The 27,888-nt window shown below is 40.1% G+C and overlaps 1 protein-coding gene and 1 long non-coding RNA gene across 2 annotated transcripts; both read left to right on the top strand.

The window, feature by feature from the left end:
- Nucleotides 1–54: 54 nt before the first annotated feature.
- On the top strand, nucleotides 55–25,648 carry sntb2 (syntrophin, beta 2). Its single transcript, XM_015022580.1, has 7 exons — nucleotides 55–1,081; nucleotides 13,998–14,220; nucleotides 15,851–16,061; nucleotides 19,163–19,305; nucleotides 20,439–20,635; nucleotides 22,348–22,538; nucleotides 24,607–25,648. The coding sequence occupies exons 1-7, from the start codon at nucleotides 358–360 to the stop codon at nucleotides 24,697–24,699; spliced, it is 1,782 nt and encodes a 593-aa protein (XP_014878066.1). The 5' UTR covers nucleotides 55–357; the 3' UTR covers nucleotides 24,700–25,648.
- A 4-nt stretch (nucleotides 25,649–25,652) lies between these two features.
- Nucleotides 25,653–27,742, top strand: LOC106939982 (uncharacterized). The gene is made up of 2 exons (XR_001422966.1): nucleotides 25,653–26,065; nucleotides 26,108–27,742. It is a non-coding gene; the product is annotated as an uncharacterized LOC106939982 (long non-coding RNA).
- The last annotated feature ends 146 nt before the right edge of the window (nucleotides 27,743–27,888 follow it).

Below are 27,888 nucleotides of genomic sequence, written 5' to 3'. Positions count from 1 at the left end.
ACCTATGATAAAATGTTTATTTCGGTGATTTTGACAGCTTTTATTTTGAAAGGTTTTAGCGGATGTGACAGGGTTGTCCTCCTGCTAACTTCAGTGGAAGTCGGTCAGCTTTAGAGCTTGAACTAATCAACAAGCCCTCCGAGGCTTGCCGCTCGCAGCCGCTTGTTCTCCTCCTCTCCTTGTGTTCTTGGAGTCCCTGTGTTCTCCCCCTCCACCCAAGTGGGAGTGGGAGTGGGTGTGTCGATGCGAACCAGTGTAGCTTCGTCGCTGCTTGTGCGCACTCTGAAAAAGAGGAAAAAGTTGATGATGAGTTCAGAGTGAGAGCGGCCCGCCTCGGAGCAGGCTAACCGTCGGGGAATGGCAGTCTGGACCAGAGCGGACAAAAATGGCCAGCTGGACCTTCTGCTCCGCGACCGCTGGATCCGAGTGGGGGCCGAACTCACGCGGGAGACGCTGACTTTAACGGCCGAGGCGGAGGTGAGCGGACAGGGGGGAAATCACTGGGACTACCCGTCGGCTGGCCTCCGAAATGGCATGTCGAACGGAAACGACCCAGGATCGAGCCCGGGGAACCCTGGTCGCGGTTCCTCCTCGGGTCAAGACCAACTTCAGAATCAGAATCACGTGGTTCGAGGGCGCAGTAGCAGCCCGGGTCGAGGAAGCGTCAGCCGGAGTCAGTACGATGGAAACTACGGTGTAAACAGTTCTGGAAAGTACCAGGTGAACGGCGCAAACTCTGACTTCGGGAGCCCCGGCTCCGGCTACGGGAGTCCCGGGTCAAGCTTCGGGTCGAGGCAAGGCGACCCCCCGGTCAACTTGGACGGCTCCTCCGAAGCGGTGCGGAAAGTCCGAGTTGTCAAACAAGAGTCCGGCGGGCTGGGGATCAGCATCAAGGGAGGGCGGGAGAACCGGATGCCCATCCTCATCTCCAAGATCTTCCCGGGGCTCGCCGCTGACCAGAGCCGAGCGCTCCGGGTGGGCGACGCGATCCTGTCCGTGAACGGGAACGACCTCCGGGAGGCGACCCACGACATGGCGGTCCAGGCGCTGAAGAAGGCCGGGAAAGAAGTCACGCTAGAGGGTAAGCGGGCCAACGCGAGAGCGGGGATTTGAAAAGGCCGAGATTAAACTCCGCGGTCTGAACACACTTACCAAACTTTTAGACACTCAAGTATACAACAGGTGGCGGTTAGTACTATGAATATTTACTTACCAATTTAATTGTACACTTGAAAAATTATAAATATAGACTAAAGAAACTTTCAGTCCAGAGCCAAACTCAACAGGTCACCAGTTTAGGGCAAAGTGAACCTTCAGCTCAACATGGACCCAGACTGCTCTTCTTGAACTAATGTTAAGTGTTTTGTAAACTTTCATACTTTATTTGTTGTTTTGTAAGGTAAAATAGTAGAAAACCAACCTAAATAAAAACTTATTTTACTCAATCTATTACCAGAAGTAGATACAGAAGCAGAGTCGGTTCAGCTGAACATACCACCTTACATCTGTGTAAATGTAATCCCCGTTTTGGTCAGGGGTCTCCAGGGGTCTCAATAAATCAGAACATCATTAACAAGTTAATTTATTACAGTGATTATTTCCAAACAGTGAAAGCTATCTACTATTTAGATTATTTACAGGCAGAGTATACTTTTTTTTATGTCTGGCAATTTTGAGGATTATGGCTTATATCTAGTGAAAACCAAAATTCAGTTTTGCAGAACATTTTTATATTACAATTGCTGATAGAGAAACTTCCTCACAATAATGGTGAAGACTGCTTACCTGAGCTTACCTGAGTCCATGTGGTAAATCACAACAGGCCATTTCAAAAGATGGATGTTCAAACATTTTACTGGAAAGTTGAGCAGAAGGAAAACGTTTGGCACAAAAAGATACAATCAACAGGGTTAACCACAGCCTTGCAAATCTTGTGTTAAGACACTTCTGAATTAGAGAGAGTGTCTAAAGTCTTACTTGGGATGAGGACATAAAAGATGGGACTGTTGCTTAGTGGTCCTAATTGCTCTGTTTCAGATGAGTTTGGATTTCTCATGTAATTGGGAAATGAAAGTCTGAGGTGCGATCCAGTGTTTCTAGAACCAGCAATGCAGATAACATTTTGGCCGCTATCAAAACAATATGGGCTTTCATTACACCTAAACGGAAACGCAGGGGGATCGTCTCCATGTCACGTCACATTGACGCAGTAATTCATGCAAAAGGAGCCCCGACCGAGTAATGAGTCCATCTACAGTAAAATATTTGGACAGGCTTTTCAGTAGCCTGGCATTTTGCATTATAAACTCCTTATTTGACTTATGTAAAGTTCACATTTTCTGGGATACTAAATTTTGGGTTTCCATTAGATGCAATCCATTTGTATTCAGAATTAACTATAAAAGACAACTATAACTATGGAGTTATGAAAGGAGAAATAATACCAGAATTAATTCAAAACAAAACTTTTAGTGGAAACTGGAGTTTAACCACTGCCCTTGTCAGGCTTAAAGGCACTACATTTAATTAAAAGTTAAACTTTAGCAGATGGGATTTGTTTGTTTGTGTCCTTGACATGCAAAGTGAATATTATGGAGTGTTTTTTATAGTGTGTAGTAATGCATCGGTTAGTCTTTTCCTGCCTAAAACTGATTTTGGGGTTTTGACGTTTTTGAAATTTCTTTCTTTCCGAGCACTACAGACAATAAAGTACAGAGTACAAATGTGCCGCCAGTTCTTAAACGTAGTCGTTTTAAATCCATAAAACATGAAAGAATTACGTGATTATTACACATTTTTGTCCCAAACTAACACGCTGCTTATTTTTTTTTTTTTTTTTTTTATTTTTAGCCAATAGGGGGAAGAAAATCAGATTTTTCATTACTTGAACCAGTCAGAACCGATTAACAGTTATTTTATGCCATCCTAAGAAAACACAGTCCCGTCTTGACATCTGAGCAGATGGAGAAGTTCAAGCTGCATTGATTCAAATCAGCTGAACACAAAGCCTTTGATTAGTGTAAACAGGAATCTAAGCACAGCTGTGGTCAGGTTTGCATGTTAAAGGATCAAAGGTCAATGCAGGATTCAAGAGGTTTATTTGTGTAAATCTTTACGAGCTCTCACCATGTGCAAAGCCAGCTTCATGCTTTCTTATATTTGGTGGCATTTTGCCATTTGAAATAAAAATGACTTTTTAAGAAAACCATCTACTGACTACATGAATTGGGAAAATGTGTATTGATGAAAAATATAACAATACTAGTAATGATGAATCTTTTCTTGCAGTTGTGTTATTATATATTGACTGCAGCTCAACATATTTTGCATCAATAATACAGATGTATCACTCCACGTACAGCCAGAACCTTGCAAAAACAAACCTAATCCACTTCACTACAACAGTTGAAGAAAAGTAAATGAGGAGTTGCATGTGATTAGATTTTGGTGCACATTTTAAAGTTGCGCGTTTACTGAAACCCTATTTGTTGTTTTTTTTTGTTGTTGTTTTTTTGGATTGAGTCCATCACCACAGTTTAACTTGACTAAATTAGGCCAACGGGACATTCAGGTGACTCATAGCAGCCCAGTTTAATTTGTTCTAAATGTCAAAGCCAAACTCGTGTTTTACTTTTAACTGCAGGTCAAAAGTTTGCTGCAAATTCTCTCGACGGGAGGTAACCGTGGCAGCTAATTGTTGTCATCTGAGGAGATTGTTGACGATGTTTTTTATCTCGATGAGCGCTCCACAACCGGCACGGTGAAGTGTGCTGACGGTGTGAAGCCATGGTGTCCTGAAGTTATCCAGCTGTTAGTCACGTTAAAAATTAATCCGGTGCAGTCATGTGAAACAAAAACCATCCCACGATATCTTTGTCTGATGTTGTTTTTTTTATTTTTCTCTGGAAAAGAAATCAATTCGGTTTCAGATAAACACACACACACACACAAAAAAAAAATACCAGCGTTTTACTCTTTAAACAAAAGATTTTAACAAAATTGTGTGTTCTAGCTGAGGGAAAAGGTTAGGACACCCTAATCATTTTTTTATGTATATTTTCCCTCTGAAACAAAGTAGCATTCAAGATGGATGCAGTGGTTTTCCACTGGACAGGCCCTGCTACAGCACAGCAGTCTCAAACCATGACGTGTTCACCTCCGTGCTTAGCAGTGACTGTGTGTGACTGTTGCATCGTTTTAGCCATTTAATGAATTAGTTTTATGATTAAGTCAATATTACTTTTATTTCTTACTCTGTGTTGTCGTTGGTGTATAGTGTTTCTGTTAATCTTTATTTTCCTCTGTCCACTTTATACTGCGACAGCATAACTTTCCCACTTTTGGGACTAAATAGTCATCTTATTTTGGGGCGTCCTACTTTCTTCCTCATTAGAAATATAATTTTATTCCATTCATTATGGATCATTGTTCATTTGTAAAACTCAAAATCATCAGTATTTTTTAATGTTTCTTGTGACTTTATCATCAGAGAATCATGCTGATGTTGTTATTTGAGTCAGAAGAAGCCTGTGGCGTTGTTTGTAATGAATCTGAAAGAGAATATTTAATGCAACCTGATTATATGAAACACCAAAGCCAGAGGTGACGTGTTTGTCGTGAAACCCGCCACACCAACGCTTCATAAACCAGCATTAGGGTCCCAAACCGGGAGCGTTTTTTGTTGAACGTCAGTTGAAAAGAGTTGACGACAGGCGGACTGCAGAGCCCTGAGGGTTTGGAAAGTTAACATCGGGAACAGCTAAAAGCTGTGTTTAATGGCTTGGAATAAACGTGGGTTGAATACTGACCAGCGCAAATTGTAGGAACTAATCAATGAGGGACACATTTCCACTGAAGTCAAAACCAGGCCTGTTGTGTTCCTCCCAACATAAAACCAAGTGAACGCAACAGACGTTTTGAGCAATCTGCTCTGTGAAAATGTTACTTTTTTTAAATTAATTTTTTCCCCCCACTCAGGATCAGATTTGTCAAGCTATTTATCTTTTATAATCAGAGAAACAGCAGAGTCTTTATGCTTCCCAGGAATGAAACGTGTTGGTTTGAAACCACAGATTGAACTTTGCCTGCTGGCGCCTGTGTGAAAAGCAGCGACCCTCCCCACCCCCGTCCCGGGCGCGCCCAGGAGGACAGCTCCGGGTGCCGCTGCAGGAATCTGTCAGCTGCCTGTCATCGGAGCGTTTGTGGATCTGCCACTGCTTTGTGAAAGGAGCGGCGGTCAGTCAGAGTGAGGCCTGACCTTCCAGAACGCAGTGGCAGCACACAAATGCATAAACTCCCAGATATTCCCTCAATTAGCTCCGGAGCCCCACATTCCTGACCTCCGCTCACACGTGCTTATTTGGGGCAGAGGTCAGTCATCTGACTTGGACGGTTCGTGCTCCTCTGTGGCCTTTAGCGATTTTAATTATTCATGTTGGAGAGATTGATCCGGAGCCACTTCTGTAAGCAGAAAATAACCAGCCGTTGTTCCAGTGATCAGCTGCACGCCCTGCACAGGGAGGTTTATGGCCTGCGTCCCGCTGTTTAAACTCGGTCACACAAACTCTTGTTCCTTTCTGAGCTCTTCCAGGAATGGCACTCACGCTGCCTTCACTGCAGCTCAGTTCAGCCTGTTCTTCTCCTAACACCTTTAACATGCCTGACTCACGCTTACTTTACACTTCTTTAAGTAGATGAAGCACTTAATGCTCAGGCCGGCGTTTGTTACTCTCCCGAAGCTTGCAAGCAGAGCTGAAACAATTAATCGGATGAATCGTGATTAATAAATGTATGAAATCAATAACTAATTTAATAATCGATTAATCGTTAACTTGAGTAGAGACTCAAAAAAAATAGATGAAAAAGATGAAGCTAATCCAAAATTATATAAAATATGTATACTTTTTGCATTAATGATAAAACACCTTTGACAAAACTAGTATTAACGTTCACACAGTTCAAATTCACTAAGTGAATGCTGTGTTCCTTTTTAGCCAATCAAATGTTTGATGTCTTATTTTTTAAAAATGAGTTGAATTTTGCTTATTTGCATCCATTAATGTATTTCTAATATTGTATTAAAAATGTTTAAGCAGTTAGATGAAAAATCTGTGGAACGTGCCCATTTTACTTTAGTAATTGATTACTAAAATATTTGAAAATTATTTCAATAATTGATTAGTCATGATTAATCCAAATTGTTTCCAGCTCTAGTAATAACCTGCTTGTTACCAGCTCTTAAAATGAGTTGGATAAGTTATTTGGCTAAACTGTCAACACAATCCCAGCCACGCTACCCATCAACTAACTGGAAAACATTTTGAGAAACAAGATTAATGTAAAGATGTTTAATCATAATGAAATGCAACACATTTGTTAAAAACAAACCAAGCATATAACAAGCAGAAACGCCTCGTTCCAACTCGTTCGTACAGTATTGGTGGCTTTATGTTTTGGGTTTGTTTGCCAGCTACAGAAGTAATGCACTTTCAGTTTTAAGATAACGGGTGCAGCTCGGCTAAAACTGAGTCATGCGACTCAGTTGAAGCAGCAGGTCGACCACAGAGTGAGCGAGGTGATAAAATGACCCAAGTTCAAACCTCAGTCTGACTGAACTGCTGGGGTGGGTGGGTTACACTTAAAGCCTCTAATGAAAGACTGTTAGCAAGACTGTGAAGACGTTTATGTTAGCAACATTATTTCTATTTGTTAAATGTCACAATAATCACTGCTTAGATGCAAATTTCTTTGGTAGAAGTGGTAGAACTTCCTTTCTGACTTGGGTAAAATGTTTTGCATGTCTTTCCTTAAACTTCTCCCAATAATTCGCTGGAATTTGGCCCTTTTCTTCCAGCAGAAGTGTTGTAACTTAGTCTGGTTTGTAGGCCGCTGGCTCACACACGCCTTTCCAGATCTATCCACGAATGTTCTTGTGTGACTGAGACCAAAACATCGACTTTATTGCCCTTAAGCCGCTCCGTAACCAATGTTATTGCATGTTAAGGGCCGTTGTTCATTTCAAGACCCGTTGCGTTTTGAGCTGTCTCTTCAAAATGTCCAAATTATGTTTTTTCCTCGTGAATCGCAAAAGTCCTCCCTGTAATAAAACACTCCCTTTGACATAATGCTGCCACCTCCGTACTTCGCAATATGTTGTTTTAAAGATTGCATTACCATTTTTGAACTCAAGGTAATGGTGGTCATTTTGGCCAGATACTTCCATTCTAGTTTCTTTAGACTAAAGAATATGTTTTTAAAAGTTAAAACTTTTGTCCTTGAGTGCATTTGTAAACAATAGTTTGTCTTTTTGCTTATCTTAAGTAATGGCTTCCTCCATTTCAGCTCATGTCAGAACACAACTTGTTTTCCTGTGGAAAGTGTCTCTCTCCACCCAGCTTCAGCCAACATTGTGACAAGATATTTTGGTTTTAACTGTGCACATAGGCAACATGCTTTTCCTACATACCCGGGACAATCATGTGTATGTTATTCCCTGGTGTTTATTAAATTATATAGTACACCGTAATGTTAATTGTTGGAGGTTGCATTTATGTATTCTGATGATACCATACTAGTTTTATTTATAGAACACATTAAACACCAACAAGACCAAAGTTTTGTTCACAAAAATAAATGATGAATAGAAAACAATATATAAATATACCAAAAATAAAATATATGCAATGTTTCCTATAACTTTGAGTCAATTTTGTGTGTGTTAATTTGGATTTATAATTTGGATGACTTGCGCTTCACTTTTTAGCAAAGCTGCTCTGTAGATTGTGGTAAAAGATACATTACTGCCATTCTTCAAACTTTATGATGTGGTACAAAATTAATTTCTGAAGAATGTGGGGAGATGTTAATTCATATCTGTGCTAAACTTTCTTTGCAGATATAGATTCTAGTCAGATGTTAAACTGCAAACTGTTTAAAAAAAAGAAGAGAGAGAGAGACAAACGACTCCCAAAAGCAGCAAATCTATAAATCTGAGTACAGTACGCATGCATCTGTCATTTTGGTTTTTGTTGAAGCATGATTTTTTTATTTATCAACTTCATCATTTCATTTGATTTGATCATTGTTCTAAGTCCATTTGCGACTGATTACTCCGTATTCAGGTCTGCAGCGTTTTGGGAGCTGCAAACTCGGAGTTGGCATCAGAAAAGACACCAATTCAAGCTCAGAAGCGCTGTTACTGTTTGACGTGGCCGTGCAGCAGCGATGAGCTTTTCTTGCATTGCTGGCATGCTGCCTGTTTTGCTGCCTTAAATCCACAAGTTTTTAGTTCTGTTCAAATTGATGCCGGTTCACACACATCGAGAAATATTTATTTGCCTTCGATACATATGACAAGTACTACTTAGTTTTATCCTCTCAGCTGTCTGAAAGATGCAGCATCTCATATGTGCTTAATTAGTGCAAACTCAGTTTTGGTTTGCTGCCGGAAAAGGACAGTTGGAGGCTTTTGTCTGAGTAATTAGGAGGAATAAAAAAGGCATTGATGAAATGGGGACAAACCTGGTAAAGAACTTTTTTTTTTTTCTCCTGTTGTGCTGACTCTGTTCACGGTCTGTTGGCGTCCTCAGATCCGCAGGATCTAAAAATGTCTGCAAAGCCTCAAAAAGAGCATGGCTGCTTTCTTTCCCACACATCAAAAAGTCTGATGTTTTATACCCGCAAATATATTTGATTGGTCCACATTTCTGTGCCTCAACTAGAAATGGATGCATTTTTGTTATTAGAAATTTCAGGAGGATCCCGTTGATCCTCAAGGTAATCCACCTTGTCCGTTTTGCCGGGAACCTGCCGGCGCTAAAGTACCATCAATCTGTGCTCTCGGCACAGACGGCGGTAATCTTCAACTGTCAGCGCTGCAGACAATGATAAATGTGATTATTTTTGTCCATAATCTGCTTTATAGTGTGCAGAAAGTTGACACACCCACACTGAAGTCCACTTTTAGTCCACTGCATACGCTGATCTTTTAGAAAACTGAGTCAAGTAATTAAATAAATGTGGCGGCGTAGCGTTGCAAAAGTGTTTTTTAGCATAAAGCAGTTGCTAGTTTTTTTTTCTTGTTTTTTTTTTTAAATTATTATTATTTTCAAATGCTCTCACTGAGGTTATATCATAATGTAGCAGAGGGGACGGTTTGAATTTATCCAAGTCCAGACCCCAGTTTTAGGGTGCTTTCACACCAGACCTGATTATTCTGTTTTAATTAAACTCTAGCTCGCTTGCTTAGAAGCTATGTTTCATTTGTGGTGCTGTGAATGTCCAATCAAACTCTGATGCGGACCAAAAAGCGGACTCTGGTCTGCTTAAAAACCTAGGTATATTAACGTCGGATATCAATTCTGATGTATCGGTGCAGCTCAGTCATCTATCCAAATCAAGAAGATGATTACTTTACATGAAGATAATTAAGTTTTCTTTTTTTTTTTTTTTAAAAAAAAAAAACCTGGCAGAAAATCAAAATGGTCCTCACAATCTGATATATTTTAGACTTTTAACACTTTAGTGTGAGCAAATATTGCTGAATCAAGGCATTGTTCAGAGGGGATTACGCCATTGGTTGATAGATGGATACTTTTGGAGAAGGAAAGAGAAGCTAGAGAAAAGCCAGCGGGGGAAAGCGTGTCAGGCCAAACCACAGGAGAATTTCTGGGCAGTTGGGGAGGAAAGTACAGACGCCGGGGTCTGACTCAACGAACTCGCCGCTCTGTGAGCTATTATTTCACCCATTCCAGAAGATGATTAGTTCTTGGTAAGCGGTGAAGAAGAGGAGCAGTTTTACGGGTCGCTTTGAACCACAGCTATTGCCACAACCAAATATGTGCCTAGTCAGAGAGTCCTCCTCTACGTCTGGACGTTGTCTTCCCTTTCTTCTGTCTATTCTTTGGCCGGCAGGCAGCGAGGTATAAATGGAAGCAGATGAGATGGCCTTATGGGATGCTGGTTGGGGTCTCTGGGGAATCCTCCTCCTCGCGCATTTATACAGAAGCATACGGACGATGCTGCACGCACAGATCGGCCGGCTCTCTGTGGATGGGCCTAATTAGAAGCAGAAGTGGAGCTGAGCAATCGGCCTGAAAGCACTAATGAGTTCATCAGACTGCAACAAAGCCAGAAAGACGGGCTGTTCCATCCAAATGCATTCAACCTCTTTTTAATGATCACAAAGGAATGAAACAGTCCATCTATGATGGAGAGACTGAAGAGCTGCTTCTGGCTGTAGAGACTCGGGGGGGGGGGGGGGGGTAGACCAAAGATTCCAACGTGCTTGAAAAGAGGGGCTCCCAGGTAGACACAGACAATATTAGTTAGTTACTTACAGGTCTTGAGTGATGCCTGAACAGAAACCAGTTGGTTTTAGCTCAGTGTCCACCTGGAGTAGTCGATCTAGCCAATGGGATGAAGGAGGTAGAAATGGCAAAGGCGTTCTCAGTTTTTTCCCGCAGGATTCGAAACATCTCGGCTTTTAAACGAGGCACCGCTGATAGATTTGACTTATCTGACTACATAAAAGATTACAGCTGCTTGGAGGCCTCATTGTTTAGACTAAAGGAAACTGAATAAAAGCAGATGTAGAATGGTCCATGCGCTGCCAAAAAGTCACACAGCAGAGCTTTTACAAACTCCACTGCTGCAAAGCAAGACCATAATTACAGTTTACACAAGGGGCACGCAGGAGAGTATTCCAAGTCCCCACTTCTGTTATTCATTTTCCCAGAATTGCTTTTTGTCCTTTAACAACAAATGTGCTTAACGATGACATCTAAAAGATTTGATAGAAAGTTACCTATTTTAACCTGCTTCTTGCTGATGAAGTCATAATTTCCACGTTGTTTGCAGCCGGGGTTTTTTTCTCTCTCTCCAAACTTCACATGACTAAATGCATGAGAAGTGAAGCAGTTACCGAGTTCTGGCTTTTAGACGGTCTCTATTTTTATTTTATTTTTTAAAGTGTGAAAGCTAAATGCAGTCTGATTAGCATTTTATGAAGGTAAAAATAACACGCTTGCATGACAAGGCATGCAATTTAATTTATAGCTCCATGCACTGTGTTCCAGTTGGCTATTTTCAGTTGTTTTGATGGATATAAAGATAAACAGTGATGTCTAGTTGATGGAAGGTGACTTGCTAATGAGGAAGAGCGGACTTCCTCATTAGCTGAGAGGCTGTCGGAATAAGAAGCCGACCGAGTCGGGGTGGCACAGAGCGCCGGGTGCTTGGAGATGGAGACTGAGCAGCATAGCTGTTCGCCGATGATGGCTTGGAAATGACTACAGTTTCTGCTTCTGTTCACCCTCTGAAGGAAATGATGGCACATTTAAAGTTGGTGCAGACTGTTGTTGGTTTTTTTTTTTTTCTTTGACTGGCTCCATGCAAACTTGCTGAATCGGCTTAAAGTTTGTTAGCTTAAAGCTGTGACTTCGGTGATGCCCTCCGGACACCAAAGAAACAATAGATTTAATATATAAACAGATTAACTACTTATTTATAATACAACAAGCTAAGCTAGTGAAGAGAAGTGAATATCTGGAAATGAATAAAGCAGCTTAACAAAGAGAATGGATAAACCAGCGCTTTTATTTTCTCTTTTATTGACATGATTCATTGTGAAACTGGTTTAGTCAGTAAAAACAGAACTGTGTAGGAGATGAACTTTAGCACTTAAAAAAGGTTCAAAAGGATATTTGGCACCTACACACACAAACAGGATTTAGTATTGTTAGCAAATTTATTCTGTGGAAAACATAGAATACCCAAAGTTAACTAAAATATCAAGTAACTCGAGCTGGATTCTGGCTGGCAACTTTTTATATCTCTATTTGTTTACACTGCTTTGAGTAAAAGTTAGTAGCATTTAGACCTTTAAAGTCTGGTGAAGACTTGGTGTTATTAGTTCATTATTACACTCTGATTATCTGTTATTAGTTCATTATTACACTCTGATTATCTGTTAGTTCATTATTACACTCTGATTATCTGTTTAACTAGTAAAACCACAGATGGGAGATTGTCTACCTACAGAAAGTGTCTCGTCTCAATATTTCTCCTTCAGTTCTGTTGATTAGTGACACCTTGACTTTACAGAGCCGCTCTCTTTCCTGTGAGCCTCGCACAGGCATCCAGGAATGCTTTCACACTCTCTCCCTCACTCTAAACCACTTGCGTCTGCAGAAACGCTCCCGTTTCTTGTCGGTGTGGGAGATGTGGTTAGGATGGTCGGCCTTGGCCCGTTTCCTCGGCGTAGCTCCCCGCCCAGTCTTGTGTTCTGAGTCATGCATAGAGTAACGTACACAGCAGCATGCAGGGGCTTATGCACACTGCAGCCTCCTCTGCTTCTGCAGATCTGTGATCAGACTGTTGTTTCTCATCGGCTTTTGACTTTGTTTTGATCAGGGGCGTGATGCATTGCTTTTTGAGATCTTCTAGCCTACTTCGTGTTGCTCTGCAGGCTCTTGTTTATTGATATCTCGGTTGTACATGTCTGGCAGGGACGATCGGCACCAAGTGTGGCTTGTGAAAGTTTCATTTATTTTAAATAGTCACTGCTAATTCAGAATTCAACAAATTGGGAGTTAGAATAGCTCTTTCGTTTTAACTGTTCACATCTCATCCTAAGCGTGTTTCGTTCTGGTTAGAAACTCACCGCTCTCTTCAGGAAGCACAGACTCACAAGGAATATCTACGTTCAAGAGTGACCTCATCTCCTCAGAGGGCCGTCTCAGGTTTCATACGAAGCAGACGGACTCATTGTCCAACTCAAACACACTCAGAAATGTTCCTGCCCTGTTTTCACCATCATCATACGAAGAGTATGAGAGCAGAGGCAGGAGGAAACAATGAAAAGATAAAACCTTCATGTTGGGAAGGGAGAGAGGGGAATAACAGTGAGGCCGCCGTGGGGACAGGAGGCCACAGGACCAAATTTGGAAGGCGACCCCACCACACCAGAACAAACGCCCCCCCCCCCCTCCTCTCTCACCTCCCTTTTATTGTACAAACAGCCAACTGGCCAACCCCACATCTGTACTTGGTTTTCTTCTGGACTAGTTTCTCTTACGCACTCAGCTCTAGATATAGTTTTAGGAAAATGCAGCTGCAGATATTTCATCGTTCATTTGCACACCAGGAAGTGAACTTGAAAGGGTTGAAAGGGTTTTAGTCTGCAGCCACTTTCCCTCTGTAGTAACCAGCTGTCACTGGGTGGATCTGATCAAACGAATAGATGCATCCTTGGCTGTCTGTCGGCATTCATCAGATGCATTTCTTTGTATTGTGTTGAATAACTGAAGTTTCTATTTTACTCCTGAGATTTGTCCAAACAGATGTTTTATTCATTTTCTTTGGAAAATCAGCCTCTCCAGCAGAGATGGGTAATTCCTGTCCTGCAGGGTCTGCACGTTTTTAATGTGTAGCTGCTCTGTTGTTTCGCTAACTCCTTGCTCCCTGCTGGGGCCTGCCTATGACTCATTCTTTGACGTCAGGTGTGTTCAAGCAGGAGAACACCTCAAACATGCACTGCTACACGACTGCTTGGCCTCTGGGATCCCAGATTTACTTTGCGTCGACGTGCAGAATCAGTTTTGTGTGTCTCCTTTGTTCATTTCCTGTGCTTGAAACCAAAATAGCTGCAGAACAACATGTTGCTTTTTAGTTTGCTTTTGGAAGAGTTTTTAGCCAAGCGCTGCTTTAGCCCATGCTCAGGGTCTTCCATTTAACTATGATGCTCTAAACATTGTTGTGCTGTTAGAAAAGTCTTGCTGAAGTGTTATTTCAGAACTCATGTGGATATGTTTCTTTTTCCAGAAATTGGGAATAAATATCCAGTTTAAAAATATATTAAGAGCATAATATTTAGGGCTCTTTTGCACTGTTCGCCTCTTGGACGTTATTTAATAGGAACCCACCCAAGTGAAATGAACTGTACCTTTACTGAACTGTTTTTTTATGTTTGTTTGTTTTTTTTTTTCACCCATCCTCAGTGAAGTACATCCGCGAGGTGTCTCCGCTCTTCAAGAAGCCGTCCCTGGTGGCCGACCTGCAGTGGGACGGCGTCCGCCCACAGTCCCCCAGCTACAGCGGCAGCGACGACTCCGGGTCGCCCAAGCACAGCAGCTCATCGTCCTCGTCCAAAGACAGGAAGGTCATCAGCCTGAAGATGTGCTTCATCAGCAGGAACCTCACCATGCCTGATCTGGAGAACAGGTTTGCTGTCGTGCTGGGAACTGAAATACCTGAGGCTGAGGGAGGGCTGGGTGCGTCTGTGTGGGAGATGGGTTTGGGTTTGTCTGTGTGCGTCTCTCGTCTGTTCATTAGATTGGAATGTTTATTTTTGTTAAACATTACGGGCAAGACAACAAAAACCTCCTCTGAGCATGTTGATCTAAAACAGGAAGATTAATCAGATAGTGTTGGCTACATTTGTGAAAAAGTTGCTCTCCTGTCTGCTAGTTATTTAGTACATTGCCTAGAATTATTTTTAAAATTTTATTGGTCATTTAAATATATTTATCTTAAAACTACAAAAAATATACAAACACATTAATATAGTTAGTAAAATAATAATAAAGGATATTTGGGCTAACTTTGTTTACTGCTGCAGCCACAGGTGGATCAGTGAAGATCACCTCCGTTAATCATTGCTGTTTGTTTAAGTTTTCCTCAGTCATATTCACAACTCCACATGCAGTTATTCTGCAGTCTGAATGACAATTTATTCTGAACCAGAAGTGCTTCGACCGGAGATCTGTGGTTGATTTCCAGTCTCGGGTCTTTTGTAAAACTTTTAACCTGAATTTAATCATTTCTGTTTTCTATGGAAAGATTCAGCGTGGTTTTTTTTTTCCCGGCCTTCCTGCTGTCATTAAATATTTATATAAGAGGGAAAGCTGGTGTCACACTGTGTGTGAAAGAGAGCAGTCACAAACTGGATTTAACTTTTTTTCTTCTTCTTCTTTTTTGACACAAAGACAAAATGATAACTTAGTTGACACTTTAAACTGATTTCAGCATCCTTCGTTAGCGGTTAGCACAACTGGCACCATCGTGAGCAGGAGTTTGCATTTATCCCCAAACGAGAACTTTACTTTTAATTGTCCAAATGGCTGGCAATATTTCCAAAGTTACATTTTGTCTAACCGAGGCCGACAGTTCAGATCGATAAAACTGAAGAACAGAAGCAAGTAAAATTATAACTTCAGGAAGCATTTTTAAAACCAATAATGTCTATTAATTCCTTACGCTTAAGGAATTAATAGTAACATTCATAGTTAATGTATGATGAGTAGTAACTTGGTAACATTTTAAAAAACTTACATTTGGCTTATTTTATTATCTAAAGAACATAAAATAATGCATATTGCTTTTTGTCCCAGGTTACCTAAGCACAGTAAGCTTGAGGAAAACGAAAAGGTTTTAGCCATCTTTTGAAATTCCTCTAGTCAAACCAAACTTCGTTAAATATAAACACTCTTATGACCAAGCAGTTCATTGTGGATATGGCAGCAAGTTGTTTTTTTTTTCCCTTCTTCTTCTTAATTTTAACTCATTAAACTACAGCAAGCTTCTTTCAGGAGCGGGCGTTCTTTTGCTGGTTTACGGTAGGAACTGACTGTTCCTCCAGATAATCAGACGGAGCTCAATATAATTGAATCAAGTCACATTTTACAAGAGAGTTTTTGGCAAAAATTTGAGGAAATGTTTTCTGGGACCCAACTAGAAAATAAAATTTTGATCTATAAACTAAAACGCTAATTTGTTTCAGCTTTCCCTCGACATTCTTTTACAGTTTTTATTCCCCCCCCCCAAAATAGTAAACTTGTCCTGTTCCATGCAGGCTGCTGGAGCTGCACTCCCCGGACGGCCAGCACACCGTGGTGCTGCGCTGTAAAGACGGAGCCACAGCCAACTCCTGGTTCACTGCCATACACACCAACATAGCCGCTCTCCTGCCGCAGACGCTGGCACACATCAACGCCTACCTGGGGGCCTCGTCTGCAGCCTCCACACACCCCCACCTTAAACACATCGGCTGGCTGGCTGAACAGGTACGCAGAAACTACTCTTAAAAAAAAAAAACAACTGATTTTCTGGGGGATCGTTGAATTACTTAAATAGACATTTATGTATTCCTTCCATTAGTATTTTTCTTTCCTCTTTTCCACCCATGCTTTTCTTAAGAATCAAGTTTATTTTTCCTGATTAAATCTGTGGAGTTCATAAAGGATAAATTTACCCGCTGCGATCTAGATATGCCATAAAGTGAAATGAATCACTGCAGGCTCAGTGACATCTTTTGTGAAAGACATCCGCTAAAAACACGCGCTGTGAAATGCTAAGTAGGGCTGAAACTATTCATAGAGAAACTCAAATGACTTGCAAGACAATCCTCCAGGGAAGAGTTTTGATTTGGCGCTTCGTTGAATCCGCGTCCCTCTGCATTTCTCAGTGGTCATTGTGTAACGCCATCTGGCACGAAACGGTCTCATGCGAAATGACAAGCGACGAAGAAAGGTCACAAAATGGAAGAAAAACGCTGGATCACATCAAAATAAAGAAAAAAAAAATATGTGCACCCTACTGTAAAACTAGGTCCAATAATCTGATTTCCCTTTATAAGGGCTGTGGATAATTTATGTAAACTTTATTTAGATTCAACAAATGTAGTTAAAAAACATTATAAAAATAACATTATCCCCATTCGTGCCTCAAAGCACATTCCCTTAGCTTTGTCCTCTCTATTCTGATATTGTACCCGTCTCACTGTTTTAAATTGATGTGTCGGTTTCCATCAAACGTTAACTGGATACAATAGATTTATAGTGTGATGCTTCCTGGAACTTTGTACAAGTTTTTTCAAAGTAAATTCAGTTTTCTGTGCTTAAAAATAATCTGTTCAACACTAAATTAGATTTTCAAAGATGCAAAATGTATGTTTTCATTATTTAAGGTTGAATTTTGCAAAGATACACTGAGCATAATTTAGTGGCTGAAAATGTTTTTTGTTTTGTTTAGACTGCTGATGCGATGCGATTTCTCTTTTTACAAAGTTAAATTTGTGGTTCTGTTGGACTGATGTTCATTATTTAAGAAAAGGGGTGATGTCACACTATGTGTGTGAGAGAACAGTCCCTGTTAAATAAGGTTTTACTATTTTAAGTTGCAAGACAAAAACATTGTGAAGTTCACCTTTTAAACTCTCTTTAGTTTCCTGTATTGGGGATTAGCACTGTTTGCTTGAATAGCCTTACTCAAACAGCAGTGTGTGTGTGTGTGTGTGTGTGTGTGTGTGTGTGTGTGTGTGTGTGTGTGTGTGTGTCTGTGTGTGTGTGTGTCTGTGTGTGTGTTCCTTAGAGAGTGTAGATCTCCCAACTTTTAAATCTACAAAGGACTGGCAGTACTTTCTGATCCGCCGTGTTCCACCACAGGTAGAGGTTGAAAGCTGTAAAGGATAAAACATCATTTATGAGTTTTTAAACTACAGGCCATGTGCTCATCTTAATTTTTTGTGACTGCTCACATCTCTGTTATGAGTGGAGTCACTTTTTGCTTTCAAAAAGATTTGTCAGGTGTAGGATTTCAGTCTAGTTGTTAGGTTTCCACCCTGACCTCAACCACACAGGCCGGCTCTACCGCTGTAATGCAACATGCACAGGAAGTGTATGTTTTCTCAAAACACACAAGCAGCCTAAATTCTAACGTGCCAGCCAAATCGGGACTTGTTCTGAAATCACTCGCAGGAACGAAACGCTGATCCATATCTTTTCACTTTGAACCGTTCATTCAGGTGCCGGTCGAGTTTACTCGTATGTTTCCGTTTTTATCTTGGCAGGAGTAAAACAGGAAATACAGGTGGAAGTTTCCGTCGCGTTACGCCGTTTCCTGTGAAGCCCACTTACTCACAGCAGCCACTTTCACAATCGCACCGTCTGGTTTGACGACGTTCAGTCGCGACTCGGTTAAAGTGAAGAAGGAAAGATAAAACGCTCCATTTTCTTTTCTTCCCCAGAGCTCTTACGAGATTCAGGTCAGATTGTGAGCTGCTGAACTCGACTGCTGCATCAACACATCTTTACCTTGTCAGCACTGCATAATTATCGCACTGAAATTCACACACACAGTGTTTTTGGGGCGGGGGTGGGTCTTTCTGAGGCGTCGGTGTGATGGGTTTTAAATCTTAAAGACACATTTTTAGTGCCGTTTGACTCGCAGGGAGTTGACTTATTGTTTCTGCTTTTATTTCATTTTCAGTGGCTTGCAAACGTATTCACACCACTTAAACTTTTCCATATTTTGTCACGTTACAGCCACAAACATAAATATATTTCATTGTAGTTTAATGTGAAAGACCAACACAAAAGTGGTATACAATTGTGAATTAAAAAGAAAAAGAATTTCACGATACAATATAGTTTTGTTTTACAAATAAAAAACTGGAAAGTGTGTAGGCTTGTAATGTGACAAAATCTGGAGACGTTCAAAGAGTTTGAATACTTTAGCAAGCCACTGTATTTATTTATTAAACTTTCATCCCTAGGTGGTCAGGGAATTGTTAGGAAAAACTACTATATTGTTAATTTTTTTTCTCAGTATGCATAAAACATATGCAACACATTTGCATCTTACACGAACACAGATGTGAAATCCACAAACCGTTTGATCAAGAAAAAAATTATTTTAAAATATGCAACATGTTTGCTAAGATAACAAACATTCTGACATCAACTTATAATTAAATTGTATAGAAGTATATATTGTGACTGATATGAAAGGTGGCCGATATTTGAGTTGATGTCCGAAAATGTTCTATAAAAATTTTATTTATTATTCATATTTGTTTCACTTTAGAAACAGAAGCACCTTGGAGAACCTCAAAGGTGAAAACATAGTACATGTGTGATTACCAGCTGATCCGAGGAAAAAAAAAAAAAAGCTAAAATATTAAGTTCAGTCTGAGGTCAGAAGAGTCTGTTCCTAATACGCTGCAGCTCTGACTCCACACAGTACCGCGATTCACTTTGAAATGAGCCGTTCTGTGTGAAACGATTAAATCCTCTTCCTGACTCTGCATTTCATCCAGACTCCACAGGAAAACCTCCAAAACTAAAAAGTGTCCGTTTCGATTCCTCTTCTTGAATTGATATCGCAGATTCAGCTGGAAGGCGGACGGCAGCAGTTCAGGCCGGTCGTCATGGCGCTGACGGAAAAAGACATCCTGTTGTTTGAATCGGTGCCGTGGAGCAGAGAGTCCTGGTCCATGCCTCTGCTCACGCACCCGCTTCTCGCCACCAGGTAAAGACAGGTGCTGCGGCTGCAAGTGTTCTCCCTTTAAGGGTTTTTAATGTCCTGAATTCAGATGGAATGAGTTAAACCTTCAGCTGCTGAGGTGCATTGCATTATGTTTTCTGCCAAAGTCGTCTGTCTTGGTCTTGGCTGGACAATAATTTACTTATTGTCCAGCAGACAATAAGTAAATTTTCCTAATTTAATCATCATGATCATTCTTTGTAGGACAAAGATATTTAAGCAAATGTTTAAAAGAACAGAAAGACCTTTTCTCTTTTTTCTGCCTCCCCCCCCCCCCCAACTTTCAGCAATCTTTCTGTTGCAGCTTTTCTGTCTTTATTACTTCCCTCTAATTTCCAGTAATGAGTGGTGAGTATCTGAGTTTCCAGATGCTCACATGAAGCTGCAGAGTTCTGCTTTTCTAAGTTAAGTCGATATATTAATGGTGTTTCGCTGATTGGTTTTCCTTCTGTAAAACATTTCTGTAAAACATTTTTAATGCTTCTTGTTTCCCTGAATTTCAAGTGAATCGCAGCCACAATTACAGCTGTGATTCGCTGATTGACGAAGGTCAAATGTATTTATACCGCACATTTATAAACATCTGTAGTGTTGGCCAGAGTGCTGTGCAAAAATGACAGCAGTTTTTTTTTTTTTTTTTTTTTCATACAGATTTCAGACAGTTTTTTTGTCACAAAGAAAAGGCGTGGTGTCCAAAATTGTTGCTATGCAGTGCTTTCCCTCTAAATAAATGTATTAGTTGTGTAAACAACAGTTTTTGTCTGGTTTCCTTAGCTGACCATCTGTAGGGGTTGCAAATTTTTTCAGTTCTTAATGTGAGAAACCAATGAAAACCAGAGACTCGGATCCAAATCAGGTGCAAATGTTTTAAGACTAATAATAATAATAATAATAAAAACACATTAGTTTCAAAGTATTAGCCTTAGATCTTGCAGGAAGAGAGGCTGGATTATGGTTGGATGATCCGTTTAGCTTCGAAGAAACCCCTGAGCCAAGAATAGTTCAGGGTCATTTTAAAACATAAACAAATGTCAACATGCCATCCGTCTTGTGAGGACACGTCTTTCCTTCCTCTCTCTCTCTCGCTCTTCTTACATGTTCTACGTTTCCCTCTTCAGGCTGGTTCACTCCGGCAGCGCCAGGGGTTCTCCGTCCCACGGCTCGGACCTGGTGTTCGCCACTCGGACCGGCACCGGGCGCGGCATCGAGTCACACGTCTTCAGAGTGGAGACCCACTGGGACCTGTCCACGTGGACGCGCGCTCTCGTTCAGGGGGTGCACGCCGCGGCTGAGATCATCAAGGAGGTCTCCATCGGTGAGGCTTTCCTGACTTCCTGTAAAGTGGGAAAATATCTGGAGTAGAGCTGCACAATATATTGTAGTGCTGCTGTTTTGACTGCAAAGAATGTCAGCAAATTATTTAAGTGACTTGCGTTTAGCTATAGAGCCAGCATCTGGTTTCTGCTGAAGGTTTCTTCCTGTTAAAGGGGAGTTTTCCTCTCCTCCGTCGCCACATGAAGTAGAAAACTTTTCAACTAATTTTAAGTATAAACGTAACTTGTCTGCATTGCTTAGTAAGTAGGATCGATTTGAATGTATGTGACTGAGTAGGAATCTGTCTGAATGGTTGGAATGACTTGAGACGATATTGCTTCTGAAGTGGCGTTAAGGCTATATTGCTTCAGTCAGTCCGATTACACAAAGACTGAGAAAATATGGACATTTTCAAGGCAAAGATCAGAGGAGAAGTTGGCAGATTTCCATTTCTAGTTTTGATTTCACTGATCCATCTTGAAATTTGCACTTGGGGATTACCTCGTAACAGAAACTCCTACTTATCAAACCTCAGCAACGCCTGACAAGATTTCGCTTTTCAGATTTAGAGACTCGTTTATCTCGGCGTACTCGTGTTGCACGGCGTCTGGTTGAGGTTATGTGAGACAGCTGACCTGTTTGCCGTAGCGTGATGATCTTTAACCACAGGATGTGGGTTCTTCTTTCTGTATGATGTCATTCTCGTCTGTGGTTAACTGAAATGATGGGGTTTTTTTAGGATAACATACATGTTTAGATTGTTTTTTTTGTTGTTGTTGTTGTTTTTTTAAGTCTCATATTATTGATTGGTCACATAAAATAGTCTGAACAGGAAGCGTCTGACAGCAGTTGTCCCACAACGGTTTGTCGCAGCTCAAGAGAAAGAGCAGCTCTGTGTCGGGGAAAAGCACAAGCGAGAGCCAGGAGAAGGGAATGTTTTTGCTCCAAGCAGAACAATAGCTGCCTGTCGGAACCGTAATGGAGAGACTCTGACTTTTTTTTTTTTTTTTTTTTTTTTTTAAATGCTCCTTCCTTGTCCAGTTGCTACACAAACACACGGCTGTGCAGAAACATTCATGTCACTGGAGATACAGTGTTGCACAGTGAAATGCTTGTGGATCAAATGACTTGTGTCTGCACAGGCCTGTCTGGGTTTTACATAGAAAATAAACTCTTTTGGGGAGGAGGCTTTAGTTAAATTTTCAATATTCGAATACATCTGACATTACTTTAGACTAAACATTTCCTGTTGTATGTCGGGATCGCCAGATTTATTGACAGTCGGAACACTTCTTTCAAATATTCTCCAGATTACATTCCCCCAGTATTTGGTATAATAGCTTTTGAGAGTGATTAACTATGATCAAAGGTTTTGGTTGTGCTCCCACAGCAGTTAGCTGGCATTTTTGCTCATTCCTCCTGAGTCGGGTTTGCGGATCCCTTTTCTCTCACGCATACCTTTTCAGCTAGGCTCACAAATATACTGTGGGACTGAAGTTAAAGGTTTGTGATTCAACATGTTGAAGTTTTAGTTGTGCTTAAGCTACTTTCTAGCTAACTTTGGAGGTGTGCTTATGGTTTTTATAAAGTGTGTGTATATTCAACTGATCTATGGATCAATTGGCTTCTTTCAATTTTCTGGAATTTGTAAACGGTGCTGATCAACGTCAATTGAGACATTTTCTTGTGTTTGTCCTGCCCGTTTCCTGACAGGTTGCACGTTGAACAGGCAGGACGTCCGGCTCACGCTGCACTACGAAAAGGGCTTTACTATTACAAGGGAGCCAGCTGACCAGACAGGGGGCGCTGTTCTCTTCAGGTACCCCTACGAGAAGCTCAAAATGTCTGCCGACGATGGAATACGCAATCTTTACCTTGACTTTGCTGGTCCAGAGGGAGAAATGGTGAGTTCAGAAGAGGGTAATTTTTTTTTTACAGCTTTACTTCTAGAGGACAGCTGAGTGTTTAGAAAATGTTGTGTATTTTTATCTTAATATTGTTTTTTTTATATGCCTGAAAAATCAGTAGCTTAATGTAAAATTAGGGCTGCACCAATATGAACCTTTTTGTCTACATCGCTATCCAATATTGATACGGTTGGTGTTCCAACCAAGTCGCTTTTCCTAAGAAAGTCAGAAAAGCCTCTAATATTCTGACAACACACTGCTGGAAATGTAAATGGCTCTGTTCTCAGTTTGTAACGATAAAAATATGACTGCACATTCGTTAAACTCGTGTCTCGCTCATGCCGCATTATGAGTGCGCTAAAGTGCTAGGCTAATGTTAGCATGTTCAATGGGTTTTGATGCCTCTTGTTGATAATTTGACTTGGAGTATATTTTAAAGCAGTTTTAGTTATTGTAGCATGACTGCTCTTTCCTGTGAATGTCATTTTAAGATGTGAAAAACACTTTCAGTGTCAGAGGAATGTCTGGATTTTACATGATTAAAATATGCAACACAGCTGTGCAACAACAAAATAGGACAAAATAGTGCAAAAACCTTCCACACAACTCACTCATGATGAATCAACGAAACCTCACAGGACGCCAAATAAAGAAGTAAATTCACGAAGCGTTGTTTGTTTTATTTACAAAGCCTTAAAAATATTTAAACAAAGACCAAAAATATAACATAATTCCACTGAAAATTAGCAATGACCTAAATTTGGCTGAAAATATATTTTTTTTTTTATATCCAAACGGGTAACATTATCTGATTTATTCTAACCCAATAAACAATACTACAGTTGCTGTCAGAAACGTTAATTTATGCTTTGCAGATACACAGATCAGCGCTGGGCTCTTCTGAACTCTCCTGTCATGTTTCCACTGCTTTGTTTACAATAACGCATCAGATTTGAATAACACTTCACATCCCTCGCTCTGTTTTTGCGCGTCTCTGTAGAAAAAGACTTTGCTTAGACAGAAGCGGTGACTGATTTATAACTGCTTTGTGTGGCCTTTGGTCCAAAGCAAACATTCGAAGACTGAGTTTTCGGCTGTGTGTTTTAAAATTTCTCTCGCCCTCTCTGAACTCACACTTTGTCTTTACAGTATTTTCTCCTATTGCTTTAATTTTCTTCATCCGTTACAAATGAAACATCCCAGGCTCGTCTCTTTCATGGTTGCTTGGTAATCTTGTATGCAAACCGCAATTATAAAAATAAAACAAAGCTGTAGTAATAATCTCTGTGCGGTTCCTGTGAGTCGGTGACGAAGTGCTGAGAAAACGATGAAATGTTTGAACATCACCGTGATCTCACAAAAATCCAGTCGTTCTACAGAATAAACAACTTTAAGCTCAACAAAACATTTAACCCACAGACTAAACATTTCAGATTTGTTGGTCGACAGGGACTGTGATTCATTTCTCGGAGAACATCGAACATTTTCAGGAAGTTTGTTTCCTCTCTTGTTCTTTTGTGATAAGAAACAGACTGAACTTTGCGTAAAAATAACCAACCATGTGTCCCGCATTACATTAAATGATTTTATTTATTCTAATATGTTGTACAAATATTTATTTTGTTTTGAATGATCAGTAACATCTAAAAAATTTTTTTATTTTTTTTGTGAAGGCAAGAAAACAAATAATGGTTTTCTCAGTTTTAAGATTTTCAAATTATTACTGGTTTAAAAAATAAAACAATAAATGAACTACATAGTTTTTCTGTTGTTTTTCTATAACTTGTCATTTGAATAATAATAAAAAAATCTGTTTTGTTCTAATACACCAATAAAACGTAGAACTTGAAATCTTTGTTTTAAAATTGAACAAAAAATGTTGACATGTAAAAAATTATAATTTTCTTGCTAACTTAGTTACTTCCTTTCAGAGCAGATAACCGATTAATGAAGTCACGTCGTACCTTCACATCCTTGTCTTCATTTGTCCCATCTGTTCCGCGCTATTGTCCTTTTGTTTTTAAACGTCTTACTCACTGCCTTCCTTCCTCCTTCCTCCCTGCAGGTGTTCGACCTCCACTCGGGTCCAAAGCCGGTGGTCTTCGTCCTCCACTCCTTCCTGTCAGCCAAGCTCACCCGCATGGGCCTTCTGACGTGAACTAGCCGACTCGCTTCAGCACAGACGGAAGGATTTACATTTTACAGCCGATTTTTTTTTTTTTTTTATTATTTTATTTCCTCCCCCCTCCCCACTTTCTCGACTCATGGTTGAGGTTAGGCCTGCCGGCGGCGCTGCAGGGAAAGTTTAAAGCACGAGTCGTTTTGTTGATTGTCTCAGAAATGTGCCTTCTGGCTCCCACCCTACCCCCCCTCTCCCCTCTCAGCCTCTCGTAATCATCTGCGCTGCAAAGTTGGTGTAAAAGGAAGGAGCGTTTCGCTTCGGGTCGGGAGGATTAAGGAAGCTACATCAACGTGCAAAAAAGCAAGAGTTGATAAAATCTCTCCACATTCCACAGAGCAAAGTTTAAACCTGGCTGTGGTGGGCTGACGTAAGAGACCGCAGCACTCTATGAGTTTTACTGAAAAACCTCAGTCAGGAGGGCTTTTGTAGATACAAAACACAGAGTTGAGCACAAACTGATTTTTTTTTTTTTTTTTTTTTCCCCTGTTTTTACTCTGCCTATCATTCCATTACAGCCTTCCCATGCAGCTGGGCTCTTTTTAACGCGTGTTTGTCTTTGTGTCGGCCCGTGCTAGGAAGGTGTTTGAGTCACGATGCAGTCAAACAGTGTGACTCCATACTACAAGCTGGAGACGGTGTGTCCGCACGTTATCCCTAACTACTGTTTGTAATCAGGATCGCCAGCTGTGCCTTTTTAACTTGTAGTCAAAGACACTCTTTATAAGGTTTCCTTTTATACTCCACGATATAAGAGCTTTGATCATGCACAAGCAATAGTGTTACTCTGATAGTGTAAACCATGTTACTGTGTTTTATAAGTGTGTATCTTTCCCATGAAAGCATGACTCTCTGATCAACCATCAGACGATAAGTTACTTTCTCTTCCAGCTGCAACTCTCCGTTTTCCCCATTCTGTTTTATCCAAGTTGCTTAAAATTACCTCTTCTTTTTTTTCCCCCTCCTTCTCTACTACAACTTCTGCAGCGAGTTACGGTATAAAGACTTGTCCGACCTGCATGCCATCACGCTACAGAAATATGAATGTATTTCAAGAGCCGCTTCCTTAAACCTATTTTAAACTTTTCTTTACTTTTCCCTCGACAGAGATCATCCAAACAAGCTCTCTTATTTTGTCGAAGTGGCAAAAGATTTTGACAAGCTTGTCGCACGAAAAATGTTGGCCACGTTTCACACCACCAACTGCGAAATTCACAGATTTTCCATCAAGACAAAAAATATATATACCTTTAAAAGTAGTAGTTTTCAGGATGAATCACCTCAAAAGTTTGTGAAAATGTCAATTGTTCAACCTTACATTGGAAATAATTGAAACTACAACCTTGTTGCTGATTATTAATATATTCAAATCAGGCTTATCCCTAAGTAACATCAGTTTTAAAAGTGTGTTTTCAAATACAACAAAAAGTCATCATATCAACAAAAGCTCATTTTACTGTCTTTGTGTAATTGTAAAAAGGACACGTTTCTCTCAAATGAACTGTTTAAAAGATAAATGATTTTTATTGCTCTCATCAAAACAAGAGAAAAACAGAAACTGATCTTAACTGTAAATTTACTTAAAATACATTGCTAGTCTGTTATGTGATTTTGAAATATAACATACTGCTTTACTTATGTTATATAGACCATATAAAGTTACCTAACCTGACAAGTGGGAGTTTTTCCAGAGTTTATCATTCATGCTAAGCTAGGCTAGTTCAACTAGAAGTTTAGCTTTTAGCAGGACCTTTTATTTGATCAAAGCCATGAACGTTTCAAAAGACTTTTACTCCGTTTTGTAATTTAAATTTGAATAATTTCCACAAAAAAAAAAAAAAACATTTAAAAGTTCTTATTAAAAATCTCAGTAAAAAGATAATGTAGCATCAGTCAAGCTATTACTCGACTGAATGCTAGCTGAACCTAGCTTTGAGCAGATTTTAAACTTAAACTAGTCCCTGGTCCAGGTGAGTTTAATTTGGGTATCATAGTCCTCAACTTAAAATGTTGATAAAATTAGGACAATATGACATATAACACGATATTAAAACAATCTAGACTTGAGCAGCATGCTCTGAATAAAGCTCTGTCACCATTTATATACAACTGTTGATGTCTAAAGGCTTTGTGGTCTTTTAGTCTGTAAATTAGGATAAATAAGGGCATGCTAAAGACGGTGAGATGTGGAAACGAGCTTCATCAATGGTGCCAAGGTGTACAAATTTAGTATGATTATCATTTACACACAGGCATCATCTGGGACTGGTTCATGTTTCTGAAGTTCCCCCTCAGTGAAGCCTCAGTTCTTTTAGACCTCGGACAATGTCCCTTTGTGTCCACCGACTGCACCGCAGGAAAACAAGACCAACCTCTCTGTTCTCAGAACAAGGTCTGTCCGGCCTGACTGACCTCCGTACTTTAGAAAAACAACATTTTTAGAAAGTGAAGACACATTTCTGTCCAGTTCCTTTTTTAAACTTATTTTAGCCCTCATTCAAAAGAAGTTAACGTTAACGGTGCTTAAACAGAAGTAGACTCTACTTCCCTTATTCCACTCGGCATAAATGAATTCCTGCTACATTGTTGAGCGTACGGTAAAGATTGTTCTTGAGGCTGTTGATGTTACGTCTGCTTATGTAGCTATGACCTTATAATTATGTTAATTTACTCAATAAGCTTCAGGTTTTCCTGTTTTAAATTGATGCACTCATCTGGCAAACCCCTTTAAACCTTTGAATGTACACTTTAACCTTCTTCCTCTCTTTTTTTCTTCTTATGAAATCACGGCGTTCCTGTCTATGCAAATTAACGCTTCAAAGAAAGGGTTTTATCAAACCAAAGGTATTATCTGTGGCAGCTTGCGTCCTACACAATCATAAGACTGAAAAATGACAGTGCTGCTGCAACAACTTGTCATATGCAAAGTATTTTAGATACCCTTCCAAAATACAGTATACAATGTACAATACCAATGTAGTTACTTTAAGTGTAAATATCAATAAAACTGTAAATTGAATGTTTTTGTCTTGTTTTCTTGTGGTTTTTGATTTCACTTTGTAATTAGAGTTCATTTTAGACTTTAGTTGTAATTGGAGTTCATTTTACTTTAGTTGAACACAAACGTAATAGTAAAGGTGGAACGGGCTTCCTAACTAGAAGCCCTCC

This window comes from Poecilia latipinna, unplaced genomic scaffold, assembly GCF_001443285.1.
Source record: "Poecilia latipinna isolate Pla-1442-1.1 unplaced genomic scaffold, P_latipinna-1.0 Scaffold3052, whole genome shotgun sequence".
Lineage (NCBI taxonomy): Eukaryota > Metazoa > Chordata > Actinopteri > Cyprinodontiformes > Poeciliidae > Poecilia > Poecilia latipinna.
The sequence above is the reverse complement of the archived record's forward strand: the minus strand, read 5'-3'. Positions and strand labels throughout refer to the sequence as shown.